This window comes from Saprolegnia parasitica, assembly GCF_000151545.1.
Source record: "Saprolegnia parasitica CBS 223.65 unplaced genomic scaffold supercont2.9, whole genome shotgun sequence".
In the NCBI taxonomy this organism is placed as follows: Eukaryota; Oomycota; class Saprolegniomycetes; order Saprolegniales; family Saprolegniaceae; genus Saprolegnia; species Saprolegnia parasitica.
The window spans coordinates 572,530-595,082 of NW_012156403.1; the positions used below are offsets into that span (position 1 = coordinate 572,530).

General features: G+C 58.5%; 13 protein-coding genes across 13 annotated transcripts; 7 read left to right on the forward strand and 6 right to left on the reverse strand.

Moving 5' to 3' along the window:
- Positions 1 to 58: 58 nt before the first annotated feature.
- SPRG_03695 (hypothetical protein) lies at positions 59 to 1,994 on the reverse strand (the record flags this gene model as incomplete). Its single annotated transcript, XM_012342265.1, has 10 exons — positions 59 to 379; positions 430 to 545; positions 586 to 815; positions 868 to 980; positions 1,026 to 1,174; positions 1,227 to 1,314; positions 1,357 to 1,408; positions 1,460 to 1,604; positions 1,653 to 1,894; positions 1,945 to 1,994. The coding sequence occupies 10 exons, from the start codon at positions 1,992 to 1,994 to the stop codon at positions 110 to 112; spliced, it is 1,455 nt and encodes a 484-aa protein (XP_012197655.1). The 3' UTR covers positions 59 to 109.
- Positions 1,995 to 2,058: 64 nt separating this feature from the next.
- SPRG_03696 (hypothetical protein) lies at positions 2,059 to 2,492 on the reverse strand. Its single transcript, XM_012342266.1, has 2 exons — positions 2,286 to 2,492; positions 2,059 to 2,240 (listed from the first exon to the last, which is right to left on the reverse strand). The coding sequence occupies exons 1-2, from the start codon at positions 2,484 to 2,486 to the stop codon at positions 2,142 to 2,144; spliced, it is 300 nt and encodes a 99-aa protein (XP_012197656.1). The 5' UTR covers positions 2,487 to 2,492; the 3' UTR covers positions 2,059 to 2,141.
- A 593-nt stretch (positions 2,493 to 3,085) lies between these two features.
- SPRG_03697 (hypothetical protein) lies at positions 3,086 to 4,630 on the forward strand. The gene has a single exon (XM_012342267.1). It carries the CDS (start codon positions 3,134 to 3,136, stop codon positions 4,583 to 4,585), a length of 1,452 nt encoding a protein of 483 aa, XP_012197657.1. The 5' UTR covers positions 3,086 to 3,133; the 3' UTR covers positions 4,586 to 4,630.
- A 505-nt stretch (positions 4,631 to 5,135) lies between these two features.
- Positions 5,136 to 6,418, forward strand: SPRG_03698 (hypothetical protein; the record flags this gene model as incomplete). Its single annotated transcript, XM_012342268.1, has 6 exons — positions 5,136 to 5,638; positions 5,687 to 5,844; positions 5,895 to 5,960; positions 6,012 to 6,071; positions 6,114 to 6,197; positions 6,243 to 6,418. 6 exons carry the CDS (start codon positions 5,136 to 5,138, stop codon positions 6,350 to 6,352), a joined length of 981 nt encoding a protein of 326 aa, XP_012197658.1. The 3' UTR covers positions 6,353 to 6,418.
- SPRG_03699 (hypothetical protein) lies at positions 6,370 to 7,615 on the reverse strand (the record flags this gene model as incomplete). Its single annotated transcript, XM_012342269.1, has 3 exons — positions 7,181 to 7,615; positions 6,780 to 7,124; positions 6,370 to 6,723 (listed from the first exon to the last, which is right to left on the reverse strand). The coding sequence occupies exons 1-3, from the start codon at positions 7,580 to 7,582 to the stop codon at positions 6,370 to 6,372; spliced, it is 1,101 nt and encodes a 366-aa protein (XP_012197659.1). The 5' UTR covers positions 7,583 to 7,615.
- A 1,019-nt stretch (positions 7,616 to 8,634) lies between these two features.
- On the forward strand, positions 8,635 to 9,823 carry SPRG_03700 (hypothetical protein). Its single transcript, XM_012342270.1, has 7 exons — positions 8,635 to 8,767; positions 8,824 to 9,013; positions 9,060 to 9,117; positions 9,165 to 9,476; positions 9,528 to 9,566; positions 9,616 to 9,687; positions 9,747 to 9,823. The coding sequence occupies exons 1-7, from the start codon at positions 8,641 to 8,643 to the stop codon at positions 9,813 to 9,815; spliced, it is 867 nt and encodes a 288-aa protein (XP_012197660.1). The 5' UTR covers positions 8,635 to 8,640; the 3' UTR covers positions 9,816 to 9,823.
- An 815-nt stretch (positions 9,824 to 10,638) lies between these two features.
- SPRG_03701 (hypothetical protein) lies at positions 10,639 to 11,371 on the forward strand. The gene has a single exon (XM_012342271.1). The coding sequence runs from the start codon at positions 10,657 to 10,659 to the stop codon at positions 11,323 to 11,325; it is 669 nt and encodes a 222-aa protein (XP_012197661.1). The 5' UTR covers positions 10,639 to 10,656; the 3' UTR covers positions 11,326 to 11,371.
- Positions 11,372 to 11,386: 15 nt separating this feature from the next.
- On the reverse strand, positions 11,387 to 12,414 carry SPRG_03702 (hypothetical protein). The gene is made up of 5 exons (XM_012342272.1): positions 12,241 to 12,414; positions 11,976 to 12,182; positions 11,802 to 11,932; positions 11,497 to 11,747; positions 11,387 to 11,448 (listed from the first exon to the last, which is right to left on the reverse strand). The coding sequence occupies exons 1-5, from the start codon at positions 12,377 to 12,379 to the stop codon at positions 11,439 to 11,441; spliced, it is 738 nt and encodes a 245-aa protein (XP_012197662.1). The 5' UTR covers positions 12,380 to 12,414; the 3' UTR covers positions 11,387 to 11,438.
- A 172-nt stretch (positions 12,415 to 12,586) lies between these two features.
- Positions 12,587 to 13,720, reverse strand: SPRG_03703 (hypothetical protein; the record flags this gene model as incomplete). The annotated part of the gene is made up of 2 exons (XM_012342273.1): positions 13,235 to 13,720; positions 12,587 to 13,182 (listed from the first exon to the last, which is right to left on the reverse strand). The coding sequence occupies exons 1-2, from the start codon at positions 13,674 to 13,676 to the stop codon at positions 12,587 to 12,589; spliced, it is 1,038 nt and encodes a 345-aa protein (XP_012197663.1). The 5' UTR covers positions 13,677 to 13,720.
- Positions 13,721 to 14,301: 581 nt separating this feature from the next.
- On the forward strand, positions 14,302 to 15,772 carry SPRG_03704 (hypothetical protein; the record flags this gene model as incomplete). Its single annotated transcript, XM_012342274.1, has 3 exons — positions 14,302 to 14,893; positions 14,941 to 15,262; positions 15,310 to 15,772. The coding sequence occupies exons 1-3, from the start codon at positions 14,314 to 14,316 to the stop codon at positions 15,770 to 15,772; spliced, it is 1,365 nt and encodes a 454-aa protein (XP_012197664.1). The 5' UTR covers positions 14,302 to 14,313.
- A 289-nt stretch (positions 15,773 to 16,061) lies between these two features.
- Positions 16,062 to 17,497, forward strand: SPRG_03705 (hypothetical protein; the record flags this gene model as incomplete). The annotated part of the gene is made up of 3 exons (XM_012342275.1): positions 16,062 to 16,626; positions 16,669 to 16,993; positions 17,041 to 17,497. The coding sequence occupies 3 exons, from the start codon at positions 16,062 to 16,064 to the stop codon at positions 17,495 to 17,497; spliced, it is 1,347 nt and encodes a 448-aa protein (XP_012197665.1).
- Positions 17,498 to 18,442: 945 nt separating this feature from the next.
- SPRG_03706 (hypothetical protein) lies at positions 18,443 to 19,846 on the forward strand (the record flags this gene model as incomplete). Its single annotated transcript, XM_012342276.1, has 1 exon — positions 18,443 to 19,846. Exon 1 carries the CDS (start codon positions 18,458 to 18,460, stop codon positions 19,844 to 19,846), a length of 1,389 nt encoding a protein of 462 aa, XP_012197666.1. The 5' UTR covers positions 18,443 to 18,457.
- A 1,014-nt stretch (positions 19,847 to 20,860) lies between these two features.
- Positions 20,861 to 22,400, reverse strand: SPRG_03707 (hypothetical protein). The gene is made up of 2 exons (XM_012342277.1): positions 21,756 to 22,400; positions 20,861 to 21,701 (listed from the first exon to the last, which is right to left on the reverse strand). The coding sequence occupies exons 1-2, from the start codon at positions 22,354 to 22,356 to the stop codon at positions 20,917 to 20,919; spliced, it is 1,386 nt and encodes a 461-aa protein (XP_012197667.1). The 5' UTR covers positions 22,357 to 22,400; the 3' UTR covers positions 20,861 to 20,916.
- Positions 22,401 to 22,553: the final 153 nt, after the last annotated feature.

Genomic DNA, 22,553 nt, shown 5'->3' on the forward strand with positions numbered 1-22,553 from the left:
AAACTAATAGTTGCTAGCTCGTAATAATCTTATCCGCCTCTTCGTCTTGTGTTGGTTGAATAAACCTTATCGAAAGTTGCATACAAGTCGTGATCGAGAATAGGATCAACTACTGCTTGACCCGCGTGATGTTGCGGGCGCGGCGCTCCTTCTCTAGCTTCTCCTGGAGGCTCAGCTCCTTCTTGAAGACCTTGAAGATCGCGTCCGCATCCACGTGGTTGTTGTTGCAGATCTGGATCCAGCGCGGAAGACCGAACCGACTCACTTGCTTGCCGTCAATCGCAGAGCCAATGTTGGTCGCGTATTTCGCAAACGTCCCGCGCTTGATGCCTTTGAACCACGCAACCACCTCATCGTGGCTCCAGTCCTTCAGCGCCGCCTAGCCCACAACCCTAGCCCTTACCCTAACCGCCTCACAGTGTACAGTACCTTGACCGGCACCTCGGCCGGTGCTGGCGTGACATCGACGCGCTCCCGCTTGAGTTCGGGGTTTTCAGCCAGCATGAGGCTCGCGTACTGCAGCGTGTGAAGCGTGTGCTCCGTGTCTAGACGAATAATAGGATGGGTGGTGCTCGTTGAGCTTACCGGTCGCGATCGGCGAGATGGTTGCAATGACTGCCGCCCGCGCGTCCTTGGACCAAAGCGACTCTTTGAGAAGCCGCGTGAGCGTGGACGCTCGGTAGGGCACGTAGCCAGTGACGTCTTCGGCGCCCAGCGCCCGTACGCACTGCTTGAGCGCCATGTGGCTTGAATTGATCTCGATCGTTTCCTTGCGCCGATCGGCCGAGTGCGCAAACGAGTCTTCGTTGCGTTCGCTACCAGTGTATCTTGAGCACATGGAGAACTATTACATCGAGAGATTCGTACCTTCCAGCGAGGTCGAGGAGCACGAGCTGACCGCCGCGGACGTCGCCTGACGCACTCCGCAGCGTCAAGAAACACAAAAAATGCGATCGCGACGAAACGCTGTTGACCGCCGTCTACAATCCCAAGCCGTCAGCGGTCAAAAGACCGGATAGCTGCACCTTCTCGGTCGCGCGCTGGGCGAGTGCGCGCTCGACAGTCTCCAAAAGGTCGGTGGCCGACGTCGCGACGTGCTCACCAATGTTGAGGAGCTTGCTACTGCCGCCTTCGTCGTCACACACTAGCACCCGCTGCCGCTTCTTGAGCAAATCTGCCAGTTCAAATCCACCGATAGAGCCACGTCCACAAGTCGCAGCGCGCACCGTAGCACTTGGCGCCAGCGATTTCAATCGCCGAGACCACCACGTCCCACGGGGCTTGCGGTGTCGCAAAGAGCAGGTCGGCAATGTGCTAGTACGCCGCATGAGCTCTGGATTCCCGACTCGAAACTACCTCTTGAAAGCCCGTCATGGTGTGCGTCTTGCCCGACCCTGTCTGGCCGTACCTAGTCTTCTTTGAGACCACCGGTGGAGAGGAGGTGTAATGCAAGGCGTACATCATGATGACCGCTTTGCCGCCGCCCATCGCGTGGTCCACAAGGGGTGCGCCGACACGGTCAAAAACATCGTCGGTCGTTGCTTTGTCCGAGAAGATGCGGGAAAACGTGTGCGTGTAGTTTTCGATAAACTTGCGCTTCATGTCTACCATGATGTGGTCAATATTGTCATACTTCATTTGGACGCACGCACCCGCGTACATTTGGCAGTCGTAGACGACGAGGCGGTGGTCGTCCAAGCACGTGACGACGTCGAACTCCTTCTTCTTGGGCTCGTGCTCCAAGATGGGGCGCTTCCGGACATAGACTTGGATTCCCTCGTGGGCGCTCGACGAAGAGTTGTCGTCCTCGTGCTGGTTGGATCCCTGGAGGAGGCTCACGCGAAGACGATGAATCATACTGCGAAAGTCGACGCCATGGACCTTGCGCGCCGTGCTATCGCCGTCGCATGAGACGCCGATGCCAAATATATGCGCCTCATATACCGCTTGTCCATCATGTCGCCCTTGTCGCGCCATTGCTTCTCCGGGACCATGGTGGCGGTCGGTTTAAACTCCTAGTTGTATTTATACTACACCGTGGGTTACGAGCGTTGCAATGCGAAATGCAGCGTGTTTGATTTCGTCGTCAAGTTCACATTGAGGAGGGTATTATCTGCAGCAAGGATGCTTGTTGGTCCTTACTAGCCGATCCAGACCTTGGTGATGACCTTGTTCTCGTCCAGCTTGATGTTGAGGCGACCAAACACGAGGTCTTCGGTAAAGCCGCGGTTGCGCACAATCTAGGCCGCTTCACATGAGCCAAATCAAGTAGAAGATTGCGGTACGCGCAGCGGTTCATAGGTGATGTCGGACTCGAGGATGGCGCCGGCGTCGCCGCCAGCTTCGTCCGCAGTCTTGTAGAGGTGCTTGCCGATCCAGGCTTCCGCGTTGGCGAGGGCCGCTTGGGCCGCCGAGTCGTCAAAGGCGCTCATCGCTGTTGCTTGCAGAGCCAGTGCCACGGTGGCGAAAAAGGCAAACACACGCATGATCAGGTATGACCTGTCCCAAGTACCTCTGGCACGCGATACTCGACACAGTTAATATATCGCGTCTCGGAGGTTTCCACGTGGCAGGCCGTGGAAGACGCGAATCAGATTCCAAGTCATGTATCCATCGCACACGCACCACGGATTACAGTGTGCGGAGCGATGGGGCTCACGATGATTCCCTCGGATATCGATAGCTCTGGACTTTGAGCATCTCGGGCAAGCGTACTGGCAAGCTCGTGGGCCCTTCCTCGTGGTGGCGTCGATGAGAGAGGCGTCGTCTCTACTCCCGATGACTACTTGACCACTACCGCCAGTCGTTTGCCGTCTGGCGCGATTGGACACTCGTCCTATCTGGTTCCACAAGAGCGACTCGGGTGGCGGCGCGTGGATCGGTTCTCACAACGGATGATAAATCGCAGGATAAATCGTGCACTGCTCAACCTACTTGAGTTGGTTGTTGAAGTGAGTCTATTTATAATAGATATAATTTACACTGAACTGGATATGGTGGTGTGGTAACGTGCCCAATAATATCCATGGTTTGGACGTTTCCAACTTTCACGATTTCGTGTTTCGTGATTTTCCGTGTTTTGAAACCAATCGCGAAACCCGATCTTGGGCGAAGGGTCGTACTACGCTTCGTCATGGCCGAGGCTGCGCACGGGTACGACTTTGTATACCTCAAGACGGCCGTGGGCACGCCGCTGGCCGAGGCGCTGGCGCAGCTCGCACTCGACCAGCCTGAAGACCCGATCGAGTACGTCGGCAAGTACCTCCTCAAGTACGTTGCCAACGAAAAGAAGCGCCTCGAGGTGGCGAGCGTGACTGTGCGCCGAAAGACGGACGCGCAGGTGCTCGCGGAAGAGGACACCAAGCGCAACGAGTCGCTCCGGAAGCTCAAGCTCGCGCACGACGAAGCGCTCATTGCGGAAAGCACAACGCGGGAGCTGCTTCAAAAGACGGACGACGTCGACATCCTTTGCAAGCTCGTGATCTCCAAGCTCCTCTTGGCGACCGGCGCCGAGGCGTGCTACCTCGGGCGCAAAGTGACCGACGCCGAGGGTGCCAACTTTATTGAATGGTTCGCATCGTCCGACAACTCGACCTGCGTGCTTGGCAAGTTCATCTCGGAAGAGACAGGCTTCACCTACGACGTCCTCCGCGAGGTCGAGGACCCGAATGCAACGCCGGACGAAGATGGCAACCTCCCGCCACCGGCGATTCCATCGTTTCTGCACGTTGAGAATGTCATCCGCGAGCCGCGCATCAAGTACTTTGGCATTCCGCGCATGGGCGCGTACCTCGTCCGCGGCGTCAAGTACAACATGTACCTTCATGACGACATCGTGCAGCCTTCGTCCGACTCGATCTCGACGATCGAGAGCTGGCTCGTCATCGCAGTCGACACGATCGGCCAAGCCCGGCCCTTTTCACCCGAGGGCATTGAAGCCTTTCTCAAGTGGTCGTCGGCCTTTGCCGATGCGTTTGAGCAATACGAGAAGCGGTCGTACACGGCGCAGGTCGAGTGGAAGCGCGCCGAGGACAAGGAGGCGAAAGGGGCGCTCGATGAGCTCCGAGACGCTGTCGCGACAAGCGATACCCGCATTGCGGCGGTCCTCGAGACAATCGAGGATGAGAATGCCAAATTGCTGCAGGAAGCCACGATGAAGTGCGACGCGCTCTCGACGATCGTCGCCACCAAGTACTTGACAGGGATCGGGAAGCTCGCCGCGTACCTCCTGCCATTCAAGCTGCCCGCGCTTCGGACGCTCGCTGCGGTGCTGCGCCTCGTCTTTGACGCGCCAAAGGAAACGTACATGAGCGCCGCGACCAAGCTCCCGACGTGGGACAAGGTGCGGTTGGCGCTCGTGCCCGAGACGTTTGCGGCCGCGTTCCAAGCGTTCAATGCGATCGAGGCGCGGCCAAGCTTGACGCAGGAGGCCAAAGACCTCCTCGGCGAGACCAGCATCGACGACGTCGAGCCCGCGGGTCCCGTCGTGAGTGCGCTCTTCATGTGGCTCCAAGCGGCGTGCGGCGTGGTCGATGCGATCGCCGAGGCCAAGGCGCGCGAGGCCGAAGCCAATGACGACGCGTAGAGACCATGCGGTGTATGTACATATCTCATCAATGAAGAACGCTTGCGTGCAGCTATCCGCATGTCTGGCGGAGCGATTCGTCGGCAACGTCAGGTGACGCTAGTTGGCTACCAGGCGACTCGTCCGGTCGGTGGGGTTGTTGAAGTGGTCGCTCTCTCTGTCTTCGCCATCCATGACAATATGTCATGCGAGGTGTCGTCTTGACAGCTCGGTCCACACGGAGAGGAGATGGGCCAATCGCGGGCCATGGCGGCGACAAGACAGAGCGGGTTGCCGCTGAGAGACGAAGGCTACCGTCGTCGTCGTGCCGGCACCGACGTCAACTTACGTGTCCTGCGTCGCTGCACGGCGTCTGACCTTGCGCTTGCTTCTATACTGGTATATATCTTATTTGTCTCTGAGTTATCTGGCTTGCTGGACGCGGGCGATGCACGAAGCGACCGCGGTGCTGGCAATGGTCGACCCGGGTAGTTCGAAGTTCGAAAGTGCGACATGTGGTCGAAGTTGCGGGTGTTGGGCGCATGGCAGTCGCAAATCGAACAAGCAAGCCATGGCTGGGACCTCCAAGAAGCGCCGGACGCTTGCGGACGCGGACGAAGACCTGCGGCAGTACCAGTCGCGGCTCGCGGAAGCCCGCAACAAGATGATCCTCCTCGCGCGGGAGAATGCGCGCATGAAGGTGCTGCTCCAAAAGTACATGGAGAAGGACGAGTCGCTCGCGTGCTCGTCACAGCTCAGCACGGCGACGAGCGCGGTCATGAGCCAGTCGCAGCCGCTCTCGTCGCAGCCGTCGGCGCTGCAGTCGATCAATGAAGCCCCGACGCTGAGTCAGGACGAAAACATGGCGCTCGCCGGCGGCTCGCTCAGCGACGAGCTCTCGTTCGAGTCGTTTGGGTCGTCGTCGCTGAGCCAAGACTTTAGCGCACCGTCGCTCGGACAAGACGATTTCGTGTTTGACAGCCAGCTCAGCCAGATGGAGGAGGTTGCGAGCACGGCGCACCTCGACGAGATCATGACGTTCCTCGAGAAGCAGGAGGCCCTCGACACGGAGCGGTGCGCACATCGATCGATTGGACTCAAAGCAAGTGGATCTATGTCTAGGCTCTTTGCCGCGCAGAGCGAAGTCGTTGAGCTGCGCAAGTCGACGACCGTCCCCCGCGTCGGGGTCGGTGTCTTGATCTACTCGCCCAAGTACCCCGGGTGTATTCTGATCGGTGTCCGGAAGGGCTCCCATGGCGCGGGCAAGTTGGCGCTCCCAGGTACGATGCGCATGGAGACGATCTGCGCATCGATGAATTTGCGATGCCAGGCGGCCACCTGGAGTTCGGCGAGTCGTGGGAAGAGTGCGCGATCCGCGAGGTGAAGGAGGAGACGAGTACGACGCATGCGCCTCCTCCTTGGTCTCACACAATGTGCATGCGAATAGATCTGGACATTGCGAATTGCACGCTGGCGTACACAACCAACGACTACATGGAGGCCGACGGTAGGCGACCACTGCACGAGCGGACCTTTTAACGTTGGCTAGAAAAACACTACATTACCATCTTCATGCAAGCGACGATCACGGCGACGCAAGTGCCCGAGCTCACCGAGCCCGACAAGTGCGAAGGTAGCACGCGTCAATGGCGTCGATGCATGTGCTTATCAAGGATAGGGTGGGTGTGGCAAGACTGGGCGTCGCTTAAGCTCCCGGAGCTCCAAGCCCGCCTCTTCATGCCGCTGCAGCAGCTCACGACGAGTGCGTTCAGCCTGCCACCGCTGTAAAGACGTGTGTGAATAGCTTACGAGCTTACAGTGCTGTACTCGATCAATACCATACCAAGGACACACAAGAGCGAGAGGCTCACAGCCTGCAACATGTGGCACACAAGCTCGCCTTTGGCGGCGTCGATAGGCAGCGGGTAGTGGATGGTCGGTGGCGGCGCGTCGGCGGCGGGTGCGGCCAAGTTTGGACGCGGCGTCACTAGGTCGCTGGGGGCGTAGAGTCGATCCAACGAGCCCGCGTCGTGCTTGGAGTCGCAGCGGTGAAACGTAAGGAAGAGGTCGGGGGCGTTCTCGGGGTCGCCGACGATCGAGCCCATGAAATCGTACTGCTCTCGGACCTTGGACGGCAGCACGGACGCGTCGATGCTGACCTACGCAGCCGATTGCGATCCTGAGAACATGTACGCTGCAGAAAAAGGCTTCCTACCATGCCGAGGTGCTTTGTGTACACGAGGGAGGTGTGAACGACGGAAATGTCGAGGCGCCGAAAGCCCCGCGAGCATGCCACAGTGATTGGTGTCGGCCACTGCGGCGCGCGCTCGTGTTTCATGACCATCGAGCGGTGCAGCACCTTTCCGGACGGGAATTCCTTGATGAGCAAGTAAGCGTGGATCGGACGGTGGGGCTTGACGACGCTGAGGTCAGTCACGGACGCGTGCGAGAGCTCAAAGCAGCACGGCGCCGTTGGATAGACCGACGACGAGCTCGACGACGACCGGCGCGACGACGCGGTCGAGCTCGCCACGAACGTGTCGACGAGGCTGTCGATACTCTCGCACACGGCGAAAACGTGTCTACCTGCTGGGCGCTGTGTGCGGACGTGTCTACCTGCTGGGCGCTGTGTGCGGACGCCGACAGGCGGCGCGACAAGGTTCGTGGCCGGTGGCTGTGCGACGACGTGTGCACGATCGAGGCAACGAGGAGGTCGTCGTTCCACGTAATGACCTCTTCAAAGAGCACATCCTTGACGTAGCCCACCTTGGTGATGTAGCGCGTCTTGGTTGCAAGCGGCGCCACGTGTGTGATCGCGTCGACGGCGTGCACGAGCTGGCTCCACTCGGTCATGCCGGGGCCGACGAGGTAGGCAAGGACGTTGGTCGCGCCATGCAGGACGCAGCCGTCGTAGGTGCGCAGGACGACGTCGTCGAGGAGGACGTCCTGCAGGAAGAGCGGGTCGTTGAGGCGGTAGAGGGCCGCGTACGTTGCATGCTGCGTGCTTGGCGTGCCCATCCTGGTCGGGCAATAAGGCCGGAGTAAGAAACATGCATCACTTTTCTATTTATAAAAAGAAAGATCGCGGCCGCGAAACATATCGTGCTTGCCATCAAAGTTGCGACGATTTGCGTTTTCCAGCGAAATATTTCTTGCGAATTCGACGAAACGACGCTCTGTGTCGACATGATGGAAACGCTCGAGTTGCCACGCGCTGTAGTACTTTAAACACGATGTATGACGCCATCGCGTCTTTGTCGCACCGCCAGCACAGACCACGTCCTTTAACCGGTTGAACACGACAGTGAAGGACCGACATAATTGTCTGGATTGAGAGATCCATGTGGTGGATAACGTTAGAAGACTTGTTGGAACCACAACAGCTACGTACTGAGACGTCACCTCGTCCCGCGGATCGCGCTCCTGCCTCCGCCTGCCTAAATCAAGTCCCTCAACCGAGTGAGTGCACACAACGAAGAAAGTCCGACAATTTTATTTAGCATAGTTTTATCTTTTGTAATAGAGGACCCAATTCAACAACAACAGCTATTAATACGTACGTACTGAGAGGAGACGTGCTGGGATGGGACATGCATCGCTTGGGCAGAGTGCTGCTGGTTCAAGAACCCTTGGTGCTTGGCCACGTTAGCGTCTGAAACGCCAAAGAAGATATAAGCCACATCGATCTCCATCACAGGCAGCCCAAATCACTTGGTAGACTAGACGAACGTACAGTTGGGCAAGGCGGGCTCGTTGTAATAATTGCGAGGGCAGTCTTTGGGCAGATCCTATGCGATGCACAATACCCAGTCGATCACCTTTTCATCTCGCCTGCGATGCGCTCGAGGCAGCTGCACGCATGGCTCCTCCGCGCCCTCGCGTTGGACCAACCCACGATGGTACAAGCGTTGTTGAGATTATTGGGTGTTGGGAAGCTTTTGGTGTGGCGAGCTTTAGCTCGCTCCGATTTCGCGTTTATTAGCATTGCACGAAGGTTTTATAACGTTTAACGCGATGACGATATCCGGATAGCGTGGTTCCGGATAACGACTTATTTCTTTCCGAATTTTGAGGCGATGAACATCAAGGTCAACTGCTCCGCGGGCTCGCTGCGCCTCATGGGCCTCGCCCTGGACACGACACTTCTGCAGCTCAAGCTCCGGCTGACGAAAGAGACGGGTCTACCGCCAGACCAGCAGACGTGTACATACGCTTCGGCATGGACGGCGACGGCTATGACATCACGATTGCTTGTCTAGTGCTGGCAGGATTTCCGCCCAAGCCCATTGTCGGCGACAACGACGCGCTCATTACAAGCGTCGGCATCACGTCTGGCTCGGCCATCCTCTTGAAGGAAGGCGTCGCGCTCCCGTCGTCGTCGTCGTCAACTGCCAAGTTTCAGCGAAAGGTCATTGCTGGCGACAATAGCTGTCTCTTCAACGCGATCGGGTGTGTACACTGATGCGCTGCGTTGCAATACGCAACTCGATGGTAGGTTTTGCCTCGGGAAGGGCGCGACGGGCAATGGCGAGACAATGCGGCAGGTCGTTGTGGTACGACACGACGTCTCTGTACGTGTCGTAGGACGCCATTCGCGTAGGAGGCCATTGTGCGCAACCCCGCGTTGTACAACGCGACCTTTTTGGGGCGACCCGTCGACGAGTACTGTGCGTGGATCCTCGACAGCAAGTCGTGGGGCGGCGAGATCGAGCTCTCGATCTTGTCGATGCACTTTCGCATCGAAATGCTCGTCTTTGATGTCATCAGCATGTCCCGGCTTTGCTACGGCGAGGACCAAGGCTTCACGCAGCGCCTCTTCCTCCTCTACGACGGGATTCACTACGACGCCATCACCGAGGTCGATGCCCGTGGCAAGGACAAGACGCTTTTCGCCATCAACGATTTCGCCAAGGTCTCTTCTTGCCGTCGTACTATCTCGCATGTCCACGCTCGCGTTGTCTAGGTTGAAAGTGCCAGCGTCCTCGCGGTGGAAGCGCATCAGGTACGTACTACATCCCATGTGTCGTTTGTCTCCAAATTGAGCTTTGTAGACGCATCAGTACACGGACGTCGGTGGTTTTACGATCCAATGCATGGTCTGTCGCCGCGCCTTCAAGGGCCAAGTACGTCGTGCCTGATATTCTTGAAAGGTCTATCAACTAATATGCTGTGTCGGACGTAGATGGAAGCGAGTGTCCACGCGCAAGAGACGGGCCATTACGAGTTTGGCGAAGTCACGTCGCGCCAGTAAAGTGTATAGAGCATAAGAGTGCGGTCGTTGAGTGGATGCAGAGCCCGTGAGGTGGCTAGCGGCATCGCATTGAAGAGGCAGTGACTTGATTCGACACTGCGAGGTTACTGGCGCATGATCTACTCGACACCTTCGACGAACGGCGGTGTCGTGAGAGACCCAGCAGAGCAGTAGAACGCAATCGCCTTTATCGCTGTAGACAAACGCGAAGCCGATTACGGCCAACGCGCCCCTCGTCAGCGTGCACGATGTGCAGCTCGAGCGGGAACTGATCGTTGTTTATGACGTTTCCGCATCGGATTTCGGCTCCCTCTTTGGCGTGTGGAAATAAAACTGTATCGGGTGGCAGCGCTTCCCGTCCAGCGCCAAGTCACTCGACAAAGATGTTGAACCCCTCGTGCAACGCCCTGGCTTGGCCCGCGCCGTACTGAAGCATGGGCAACTGTTGCTCGGAATGGGCTCGAGCTGCGCGGGGACTGGTTCAAGTGCAAAGTGACTTGGCGACCGCTAGAGTGCAAATCGTGTTTGCAGTGAGCATGGAAAGGCGTACATACTTTACGCCGTGCCGCTTGGTCCGTGTCAGCGGCGACACCAGACGACGCGTCAATGGCTGCCATCACGATCATACTAGCTGAAGGAGGCGCCAAAGGCGAGCGATATCGTACACGTGTCCACATTCATAGCAAATGCCATGGACAAGAGTAGCATGGGACCGACTCGACGCGGTAGGCTCTGTAGCTCAAGTTCCATGCTCGGATGGATTGAGCTCTCTTACTGTTGGATACATGTACCGCATCATTTTATTCACACATTTATAAAAAATCACCAAGAAAGGCCAGGTATGCGTGTCGTGCAATTGCGCGTGGGCCGCGCGCGCGAGCTTGCGTCCGGCAGATGGGACTGCGACTGCTCGGTGACGCTCATCCAAGTCGGTAGCGTCAATGTACTCGTGGATACGGGCGGCGCGTGGGTGGCTGCGGACCTCGCGCAGTCGCTTGCGTCGCGCGGCGTCCCGCTGGACGACATTGCACTTGTCGTCTGTTCGCACGGCCACTCGGACCATGTCGGGTGTTTGGCCCTCTTTCCGCAGGCCATGCACATTGTCGGTCGCGACATCAACCGACGCCACGAGTACGCGGCCGCAGGCGCGCCGGCGCGGGACCAGAGCATTGGCCGCTGCCTCGCGACTGTCGCCGCCGACGGCGCGATTGCCCTGGACGAGGTTCCTACCGCGCCATTACGCGTCGTGACGACGCCTGGTCATACGGGTTCGTGCGTCTCGGTGCTCCTCGAAGCGCCAAGTGCTTTTGTATTTGAACACGCGGATGGCCGTACCGAGGACGTGAGCCGCGTGGCCATCGTGGGCGATCTCTGGGAGTGCGATGGCGACGACAGCTGGTGGCGCGACCTCTCGGAAATGCCGGTGCTCCACGAGTCGAGCCGTGCCTTTGTGCTAGCGTGGCGCCCCGATGTGCTCGTGCCCGGTCATGGGCCTGCGTTCTCACCCTAACGCCAGCCCCACCTCGCGTAGCGCGGCATGGATACTACCAAGTCGTCAACTACGTCTTATAGTTTACTTGTCGTGCTCCATAGATAATGAGAAGGGGTGTCACAGGCAGGTAGCTAGCAGAGCCTAGTACAGGAGCATGAGGCGAGCGTCCATTGGAACGCGGCGACGTACAAGGTGACCGCTCGACCTGTGACCGGCTGCGTCGGCCGAGCATTCGACGCACGCAGCGCGCCGAAAAGCGACGCGACTTGTCCCGGCGTCGCTATTCGCGGTCGCTGGGCGACGACCCACTCGACGCCGTCGCCCGAAGCCCCCGTGTACCGGTAGTAGCCTTCTTTCGGCTCCATGAGGACGCGCCCGTCAATAGACCCGACCGCCACCGCCGGTTGAATGGTCGAGAGCTGCGGCAGACTCGGCCAGACCTACCTCCGAGCCAAGACGCTTTCAGGCAACCGGGTAAGCCGATGAGTCGACACCTGTTTTAAGAAGGCGTCTTCCGTCTCGCCGTACTGGTAGACGTAGCTGACGACGGCCCAGCGGTCGTTGGGCGCCACATGCACCACATGCAGCTCGAGTGGAAACTGCGTGCCCTCGATCGTGTGTTCGCCTAATGCATTACGTACACCGATTCCAAGAGGAGAATGATCTACTTGGTGTATGAAAATGGAACTGCACCGGCTTGTATTTGACGCCACGCAAGGTCAAGGCCGCGGCCGCACCTCCGTTCCAAGCAAAAAAGATGTTGCACTCGTCGTGGGAGCCTCTTGCGTCCGCGGTGCCGAAGACGACCTCTGCTTTCTTCGCATTGGGTTCGGCTTGCACGCGTCCGATCGCAATCGGTCCTTGGTCGGCGCCAACTACGAATGTCCAGTTACATCCCTGACACCAATACGTTCTCGTTGCAAGGAATACTACATGGCATGTTGCACCCGTTGCCGTGCTTGGGCGGCGGCGGGTCCACGATCCCAGGCGGGGCCACGGGCGGCGCCTGCTTCTTTGGACTCACCCGGATCGTATGCGGCGACGGCTTCTTCTTGGAGAGCTTGCCGCCCATTGCGCTCTGGCCGGTTCTAAAAGCGGCGCCCGAAACGTACACCAGAATGCACTTTTTTCCTATCGAACCTCTTCGTCGCTGGTTGTGAGTGCCCGGTCGCAGCCCACGTTGTACCGCACTGTTCGCTGATAAACGAAAACGTGGCGTCAATGTCCATTTGAAGCGTTAATCCTACGTCGTAAGTGTAATCGCTGCAGAGATTTTTAGCTAACGGCGCTTGGTCTTTGTGGACGTGGTCCAATGCACGGCGCGAATGCCGTCTTCGCGCGACGCGCAAAAGAGGCTAAAGGCGGCGCCGGGCCCGAGGACGATACTGGTCAGCATAAAAAGGCCCAGCGACAGCGCCGCGCGACTAAAACCGTGCGCACTGGTCGACTCGGTGACCACGAGAAGCGCCATAGACGCGACGAGCGAGACGGCGTCGACGAGAAGGAACCACAAGGGAATCGCTTCGTTCTCGGCGAACGGCATCGAGAGCAAAAAGTCATAGAGGTCGATTAGCGGCGCGACGGACCCGCGATGCACCAAGGGCGCGACAAGCAGCCCCCAGTGGTGCAGCGTCAGTGCCAGCGCAAAGAACCGGTAGAGACCACTGGCGACGCTCGATGCTGTCGTCGCCGAGGCTTTGGTCGAGGGCGCGGGCACGACAGCGCGGAGCACTGGCCACAGAAGCGGGAAGACGCTGGGCCAGAACTGGAAGATCACAAACGCACGCTGAAAGTCGAGGCCGGTCGAGTGGGTCATGACGAAAAAAGATGGCTCCGAACGCAGCGGTGCCGAGTGCGATTGTCGCGAGCAGCGGGCTCGAGCCGAGCGAGAATTCGTGCACCGGCAGCAGCATAGCGCTCGCCTTACCGAGCGACTGCGGGTACGAGTAGAGAAAGGACGGGATCCAAAGCATCGGAAAGACGACCGAGATGCCAAGAAGCTGGTACATGGTCGCGGTGAATGCCGGCCACGCGCACGGACCGCGCGCCCGCTGGCGCGTCGACTCGAGGCCCATGAAGAGGGCGACGCCCAAGAGAGCGCTCGAGAGGAGATGGTTGATCATCTCGACGTGCGGCGCGATGGAATACGCCTGCGAGTCGTGAAAGAAGTGGGTGAAGGTGCAGATGATGTTGTCGAGGCCAATGATGCCCGTGCGCACGAAGTCGTCGGCGGCGCCGTCGGCGCGCGCGAGCGGGTACGGGACGTGGGCGCAGCGCGTTGGCGGCTTCCATGCGACGAGCGCGGGTCCGATGAGAGCGCACGTGCCAATGGCGATGGCGGCGCTTCCGATCCAACTGACGGCCCGCATTTTGCACTTTCACAGTGTGCGTCCGAGCCCCATCTTGACGCGATGCCATTGGTCGATTACGAGCCAATGAAACGCGCGCTTTGACACTTGAAGCTTCTCAGCGGCCATGGCCGAACGAATTGTCGCCATGCTTCATGTTGCCTTGCTTGGTTGCAGTACCGCTGAGCAGCGCTATGTGCAAGTCCACTGAAAGCTTAAAGTGACGCGTCCGAGAGCTTGGGAAATCGATTTTAAACCGGTCATCGAGGGTTCGATCTCGGGCACGTGTGCCGGATCCGCCGCGTACTTGGTCGAGGTTTGTGTCAATAAAGGTGCATTGGCCAAACCTACCGACACTAGTACGCTTCTTGGAACAAACTGCCAACAAGTTCTTCCTCAGAGGAAACTAGTAGCTCCATCGCTCACAATCGCCCCGCACCTTGATCCGCACGTCTGGATGCATGGCGCGGGTGGAAGAAGGGAACATGAAATCGAGGGATTGCAGACGACGACAAGCGATCGAATTCACTGGCGTCCTAAAGCTCCGGATTGCCGTTGGAGCGTTTTTATCTGCAACGCTTTTGCTTGACCAAAATGGAGGCCCAACGTCATGCTATCCGCATCCTTTTGGTCTTTCACTCGCTCGTTTGATTGACAAATGCAAGCATCCGTGCAGCTTCCCCGCGACGATGGGATCGACGGCAAAGGCCCAGACGAATGTGCGACCCAGCGACGCACCCGGCAATGGCACACGCAGCTGGGCCTCATTAGTTTTGTCATCTTTGGCGCCGAGGCCTCGCGGGGCATCACGATGCCGACACTCTTTCCTTACTGCCAGTCGCTCGGTGGCGATCTCTACCTCATGGGCCTCCTCACGTCCGTCTTTAGCCTCGGTCGCCTCATTTCATCGACGGTCTTTGGCTACCTCTGCGACAAGTACTCGTTCCGCGCCGTGTACATTGCGTCGTCGGTCATTGGCCTCATTGGCAATATACTCTACTTGCTACCACACCCCCACACATTGCTCCTCAGTCGCTTCCTTGTTGGCGTGAGCTCTGGCAACCTCAGTGTGTGCAGAGCCGACGTCGCCGCCAAGACGCACCTCGAGCATCGGCTCAAGTACCTCACCATGCTCGCACTCATGGTGTACCTCGGCTACGCGCTCACGCCAGGAATCGGCGGGCTCCTCTCCAACGTCGACTGGACCGTCGCGGGCCTCCACATCGATGCCTACACGGGTATATCAGCTGCGTGACTATGTAGAAATAGCTTCAAAGTTACCTAGTCCCGGGCGTCATCTTGGCGGCGCTCAGTGCGCTCTCGCTGCTGCTCATCGTGTGCCTCTACGACGACTCCATTTCTGTCGAGGACGCACCCGAGGCCAAACTCAAGACCAGGACCGTGACCGCCGCGTCGTCGTTCGTGCTCTCGGACACACTTGTTTACACCGGCGTCGTCCTCTTCATCTTTCTCAATATCGTCGCGCGCGGTGTGCTCTCGATCTACGAGACGATCAACGTGCCGCTGTTTGCCCAGGTCACGGGCGAGAAGAACACGACGATGATCGCCGCTGCGTCGGCGTTTCAGTTCCACCTCGGTCTCCTCGGGTATTGACACCTCGTTGACTGTCAAAATACGATCGATTTCGTTTTAGGCTCGTCGCGTACTTCGCCATTGAGGTCTGGCACCGCGCCGTCTCGGACGTCGCGTGGCTCGTCGGTGGCTTCCTCGCTTTGGGCATCGGCAACTTGATTCTTGCCGTACGCACGACGCCGACGTACGTGGAGCTCTGGTTCGGCGTCTTCTTCCTCTGGAGCGTGGGCAGTCCGATTACGACTGCAGTGTGTGTCTCGGCCATGTCCAAGATCCTCGGGACGCGCCAGCAAGGCAAGTGGATGGGCCTTCTTGGGTCCGCCGCCTCGCTGTCCCGCATCGTCATGCCGATGCTACCAGCGCTCTTTGCGTCGTCGTTCACACCGCTCTTCTTTATCAACGTCGGGCTCTGTATCGTGGCCATGACCGCACTCTTGGCTTTTGATCTAATCGTGAAGCGAGCCAAAGCCATGGCACCAAGGGCCGCCGCCATCGTGCCGATCGCGTCCCAGGCTGCCACGTAGGTCGGCCTCTCGTGTCTCGTTATAGAATTCCAGCGCTTGGTGGGATGGAGCCTTGGCTCAATAAGACCAATCATCTTTCGAGATACTACTAGGAATTTAGAAAGGAGATGCAAGAACGGGATCTTAAGTCGTGGTAGCCAGCGCCTTCCTAGAGCAACGAGCTGCATCTTTGTATTACCGTCAGCGGCTATTGGTAAAAAGCATGGAAGAAAGTGTCCATGTTGGCAGCGTCTAAAATTACGGTACGCTTCCTTCGTTTCAACGCCCGTTGATGACACAAGATCGCAACATGTCTCACAAGTACGAGCCGCTGGTCGACGACGAGCGCAGCCCGGACGCGGTCGCGGCGCGGGTGCGCTGCTGGCGCCGTCAAATGGCGCTCATCAACTTTGTCATCTTCATCGCCGAGGCTTCGCGGGGCATAGTCATGCCAACGCTCTTCCTCTACTGCCAGTCGCTCGGCGGCGATCTCTATGAGATGGGCCTCCTAACTTCCGTCTACAGCGTCGGTCGCCTCATTTCATCGACCGTCTTTGGCTATCTCTGCGACAAGTACTCGTTCCGCGCCGTGTACCTCATGGCAGCAACCATTGGCCTCGCCGGGAACCTCGTGTATGTTGTCCCGAGCACGCGCGCGCTCATCTTCAGCCGCTTCTTCGTCGGCGTGAGCTCCGGCAACCTCAGCGTGTGTCGGTCCAACGTCGCCGCCATGACGACCGTCGACGTTCGGCTCAAATACCTCACGATCCTCGCGATCTCCGTGTACTTCGGCTATGCGCTCACGCCCGGCCTCGGCGGCGCGCTCACGATTGTGGAATTCGGATTCTTCGGCTTGCCCATCAACCCATTTACAGGTACTGGCGATCGTCGTTCATATCTGTCTGAGGCGTTTCTAGCTCCGGGATTGCTTCTCGCGAGTCTCCATCTGGCTTCGCTTGTTCTTGTGGCGGCCGCGTACGACGACACGATTGACGCGCGTGACGCGCCAAGCGACAGCGTGGCACGGTCCATAAAGTCGGCGACTACTTCGAAGATGAATCTCTCGGACAAGCTCGTCTTTGCAGGTCTCGGTATCTATATCTTCCTCAACTTTGTCGCGCGCGGCGTGCTCTCAATCTACGAGACGATCAACGTGCCGCTGTTTGTGCAAGTGACGGGTGACGCAAAAAACACGGTCGTGGCTGCAGCGGCCAAGTTCCAGTTCAACCTCGGACTCCTTGGGTAACTAACTCACTCTACTGACACCTTGTCCAGCCTCTTATTCCTAGGTTGCTTACATATCTAGCGATTGAAATCTGGCACCATGTCATCTCCGATGGCAAGCTGCTCGTGATTGGCTTTGCGGGCCTCGGTCTAGGCAACGTTATTCTGGCGCTGCACGCGACACCGACGTACACGGAGTTCTGGACTGGCGTCTTCTTCCTCTGGAGCGTGGGCAGTCCGATTACGACCGCGGTGTGCGTCTCGGCCTTCTCCAAGATCCTCGGGACGCGCCAGCAAGGCAAGTGGATGGGCCTCTTGGGCTCGGCGGCCTCGATGTCGCGCATCATCATGCCGATGCTGCCAGCAGCCTTTTCGACGTTTACGCCGCTCTTTTGGATCAGCCTCGTTCTCTGCCTCGTGGGCGCTGCGCTCTTGGTGCTCTATGATGTGGCAGTGACCCGGGAAGCGAATGCGGCGCTGCTAATGTCGCCCCCCGCTTCGCCCTCGAATAGTCACGGATAGCCTTTAGAATAGCCCACGGGTTGAGCCGCAGATCCTTTGCCAGCAGCTTTATTTTGCAGGAGGCGTCATAATTATACCATCTTCGTCCGCCCTGTCGCCGCACCCCACGTCGCTCGTGACGTGGTTTCGGCTTCCGCCGCAATCATCAGCCACGCATCGGACGGGTGGCCGACATTGCGTGGCATCCAGTCCGAGATGATTCGGGTTCGATTATGCCCGTTCCGTTTATGTAATAGCACCTTCTGTTTCAGCGGGCGGCGGCTGCTGCAAAGGCACGCAAAATATAACCTGGTTCTGCCATCATGGCCTTCATCGCCCTCAACGGCAGTCCCCGGCCTCCTGTATTAGCACGATGCAAAGCGCCCGCTTCCCTGGACATCTCCCAGGGACGATCTCCAGTCCGTCCTTCCGCGTCGTGCACGAGTAGCCTCGTCGCGCCTGTGGCGGTGGCACGGTCGGCAAGCAGCTAGATACTGGGTTGTCGCCTCGCGTTTGCTCTCGACCAATCAGACATCGTTCGAATCTGGAGCACTTTAATTAGTCACGCGATCTTGCACGGCCACGTTCCGACGCCAAGGCTTTTTATTCCACATGGCATACAAACCCCTAGGTGAAATAAAAGATGCAAAATAACATGGAAAGGCCGGAACAAGGTCGCCAGAATCGGCGGCACCAGCGTGGGTGGTACGGTTAACCTTGCGTTTTGTAGATCGAATGTACGGGGCGTGAAAAATAGATTGCGGCGGGCTCGATTTACGTGGGAAACACGTGGGATATGCACGGCAGCTGGCCTCGTGCATAGTTGAGGCGATGGATCCCGGGGAGCCCACGCCGACGCCCATCATCCAGTGGTCGTCGCTCCGGATCTGGCCAAAGGTTGATCGCTTCCGATTCAGTTTGTGGCTATATATTTTCGACCACTTTTTTCGACGCCATTTTCCGATTGTCCAGCTCAAGGTCATGAGCAGCACCGACGTCGTCAAGCCGCCGAGCTACGCCGCCGTGCCGGCGCTCAGCGTGCCCGAGTACTCGCCCGAGAAGCGCCGTGGCCGGTGGCTGTACCAGATGGCGCTGGTGAACCTCGTCGAGTTTGCGGCCGAGTCGTCGCGCGGTATCATCCTCCCGACGCTCTTCCTCTACACGCAGAGCTTTGGCGGCGACCTCTACGAGATGGGGCTTTTGACGTCGGTCTTTAGCGTCGGCCGCCTCATCTCGTCGACGGTGCTCGGCTGGATGTGCGACCGCTACTCGTTCCGGTTCGTCTACCTCTTCTCGTCCTTTCTCGGTGTTGTCGGCAACATCATTTACGTCCTTGCGGACAACCCGACGTTCGACCCGATCTACGTGCTTCTTGTGAGCCGCTTCATCGTCGGTTTTGGCGCCGGCAACCGCAGTGTGTGCCGCGCCAACGTCGCTGCCATGACGCACGTCAGCCAGCGCCTCAAGTACCTCACGATCCTCGGCATGGTCGTCTTTCTCGGTTACGCGCTCACGCCGGGCCTCGGCGGCCTCATGGCTGGCACCCACTTTTCGATCTTCGGCGCCAAGATCAACGAGCTCACGGCGCCCGGCCTTGTGCTCGCGATCCTCAACCTCATCACGATGGTGCTCATGTTCTTTACGTTCGACGACTCGATTGGCTCGGGCGACGCGCCGGACGTGAGCCCGAAGCGCACCAAGTCGCAGCGCCTCGCCGAACTGGACGAAGACACGGTCGACTTGCCGCAGTCGCTCATCTACTGGGGCATCTTTGTCTTCATGCTCCTCAACATGCTCACGCGTGGCATGCTCGCGATCTTTGAGACGATCAACGTCCCGTTCTTTCTCCAAGTGACGGGCCACAGCAGCAGCCAGGCGATCATGGCGGCGTCGACGTTCCAGTTCAACCTCGGCCTCCTTGGTCTCTTCTCGTACGGTGCGATCGAGCTCTGGCGCAACGCGATCAGCGACGTGCTTTGGCTCCTCCTTGGCTTCGCGGCTGGCGCCCTCGGCAACTTTGTGCTCCTCTGGAACGTGAGCCCCGACTGGGCGTACACGCAAATGACGGTCGGTGTCTTGTTTGTCTGGAGCATTTGCAGCCCGCTCACGACCGCGGTGTGCGTTGTCGCCTTCTCCAAGATTCTCGGCACGCGCCAGCAAGGCACGTGGATGGGTCTCCTCGGCTCGGCGGCCTCGGTGTCGCGCATCATCATGCCGCTCCTTCCGGCGCTCTTTTCGTCGTTCAAGCCTGTCTTTTGGATCAACTTTGTGGTCTCAGTTGCGTGCATTGGCCTCCTCTTCTGGTACGACAAGCTCGTGCACAAGGTCAAGCACGCGCTGCTCGCGGGCGAGTCGCAATCGCTCGTGTAATCGCAATGAATCTATCTACTATACCCCTTCCTAAACAGTGCTGTCTTCTTGAAATAGCAGTGAGATCGACGAAGCGACTCCTTGCCGCACACCCGATGGTGGTGGACACTGATGGACTCTGACGTTTGGGTTATCAGCACCAAGCGTAGAACACGCGGAGGTGCGTGTTGGCCAAGGGAATCATTGTCTTATTCGATTGGCGATGGCACGCGAGCTTGGCAGCGTCGTGGTCAAACGCTGGCAGGGTACCAGGCTTGTCGAATTGGTTTGGTGGTGCCATCGCTTATCCGGATGTGTATCCGGATGAGGTGTGCACGGCGCCGCAGGTGTGGCAGGTTGCCGACCATCGTTGGACCTCGAAACGAAGTCTCGTGTTTCGTTCTATGGGCATAGCAGAGGACGCAGGGAGCCGACAAACCATAGAATGGTGCTCGTACAGTGTAGCATACCTGCAACCAGTGCTGTGCGCCGTCCCAGTTGTTGGAACTGATACTTGGGTTAGTATTAATGTATCAATACATCAGATACGCCGGAGCCGAAACACAGCTAGCACTGGTTGCAGGCAGGGCTGGGTTGCAGGTATGCTACGAGCACCATTCTTTGATTTTTGGGCTCCCTCCGTCCTCTGCTATGCCCATAGAACGAAACACGAGACTTCGTTTCGAGGTCCAAAGATGGTCGGCAACCTGCCACACCTGGGGCGCCGTGCACACCTCATCCGGATAAGCCTCCAAACGAGATGGCACCACCAGCCTACCTGCCAGCACCTTTGACAACAAACGATGCTGCCAGTGGGGCCACCCGGTATTGAAGCGAGACGAACCGCGCCGTAGATCCGTAGAGACGATTGCATGATTGCAGAATTGCAACGCACTACGAGCATGGGATGGAGATGCTTCACACTCTACGTGCGAGGTCGTGTCGGGCCGTAAGGCGTCCAAGCGTCTTTCCACTTGGCGCCGGCGTTTTTTACCAGCGTTCTCCTGTGCGAGACGCGCGGAAATGAATACAAATCTCTATTGAAGCGCCACGTGTGGCTCATCGATGCAGCATGCAAGCGCCGCGATGGCTTATACATACACCGTTTTGGGGAGGAGCGTCTGGGACGCTTGCTGCGATCGTTCGCGCTTGACGATCGCATCGTACCACACGAGGAGGCCCAGGCTCGCAACGCACAACGCAAAGTTGATCCAAAAGAGCGGCGTAAACGTCTCAAAGAGCGCGGGGAGGAGCGGCATGATGATGCGCGACACCGAGGCCGCCGAGCCCAAGAGGCCCATCCACGTGCCTTGCTGGCGCGTGCCGAGGATCTTGGAGAAGGCGGCGACGCACACTGCGGTCGTGAGCGGACTGCCCACGCTCCAGACAAAGAAGATGCCGATCGCGAGCTCCGTGTAGCTGCGCGAAGCCATGTCGAGGATCAAGACGAGGTTGCCGAGCGCGAGCGCGCCAAAGCCAATGAGGAGCCACATGACGTCGGTGATGGCGTGGCGCCAGACCTCGATCGCCACGTACGCAAAGAGCCCGAGAAGGCCCATGTTGAACTGGAAGCTCGAGGCCGCGAGCACCGCAGTCTCGTTGGTGTGGCCCGTGATGTCGATAAAAAGCGGAACGTTGACCGTCTCAAAGATGGACAGAATGCCACGCGCGACGACGTTGAGCGTCATGAAGACAAAGACGCCCCAGTAGACAAGGCGGTCCGGGAGCGCGCTGAGCGGCGCGGCCTTGGACTTCTTGGCTGTAAACGGCGTTGGCGAGACGTCCGGCGCGTCGGCGAGCCCGATGGATTCGTCCCACGCGGTCAACATCAGCACGATTGTCGCGAGGTTCATCGCAGCGAGGACGACGCCAGGTGCTACAGACAGAGGAAGGATGATGAGATGCCGATTCCAATTGAGATGGAGGCTACCTGTGAGCTTGTGGATGTGGAGGCTCCCAATGCGAAAGTCAATGTCGTTGAGAATGCCGCCGAGGCCGGGCGTGAGCGCGTAGCCAAAGAAGACGACCATGGCGAGGATCGTCATGTACTTGAGGCGCTGGTCGACGTGCGTGATGGCGGCGACGTTGGCACGGCACACGCTGCGGTTGCCAGCGCCAAAGCCGACAAGGAACCGGCTCACGAGCAATACGTGCACGCAGTTGTAGACGTGCAGGTCCGCGAGCAAGTAGATGATGTTGCCAATCAAACCGATCAAGGACGACACAATGTACACAAAGCGAAACGAGTAGCGGTCGCAGAGCCAGCCAAAGACCGTCGACGAGATGAGGCGGCCGACGCTAAAGACCGACGTCAGAAGACCCATCTCGTAGAGCGAGCCGCCGAGCGACTGCGTGTAGAGGAAGAGCGTCGGCATGACGACACCGCGGGACGACTCGGCCGAGAACTCGACGAGGTTGATGAGCAGCATCTGCAGACGCCACTGCGTCAGCCGCCTCTGCGCACTCGACGGCGACTGCACCGGGCTCAAGTCGACAGGGATCGTCTGGTAGTCGTTCTTGCTTGAGGGCATTGGGCTCGAATTTCAAACTGAACCAACTTGGGCGCCACTGGATTTGTCCCGAAAAACCCATTTGACCCAAGATCGCAGCTGCGGGTGATTGGTTGGCGGATCGGGGTGAAATGGTGGCATAAAAGCAACACGGCGTCGTGGTACCGGCCGCCTTCTTGTATTGGGGCAGGAGCCACGTCAATACACTGGGTGGCAAT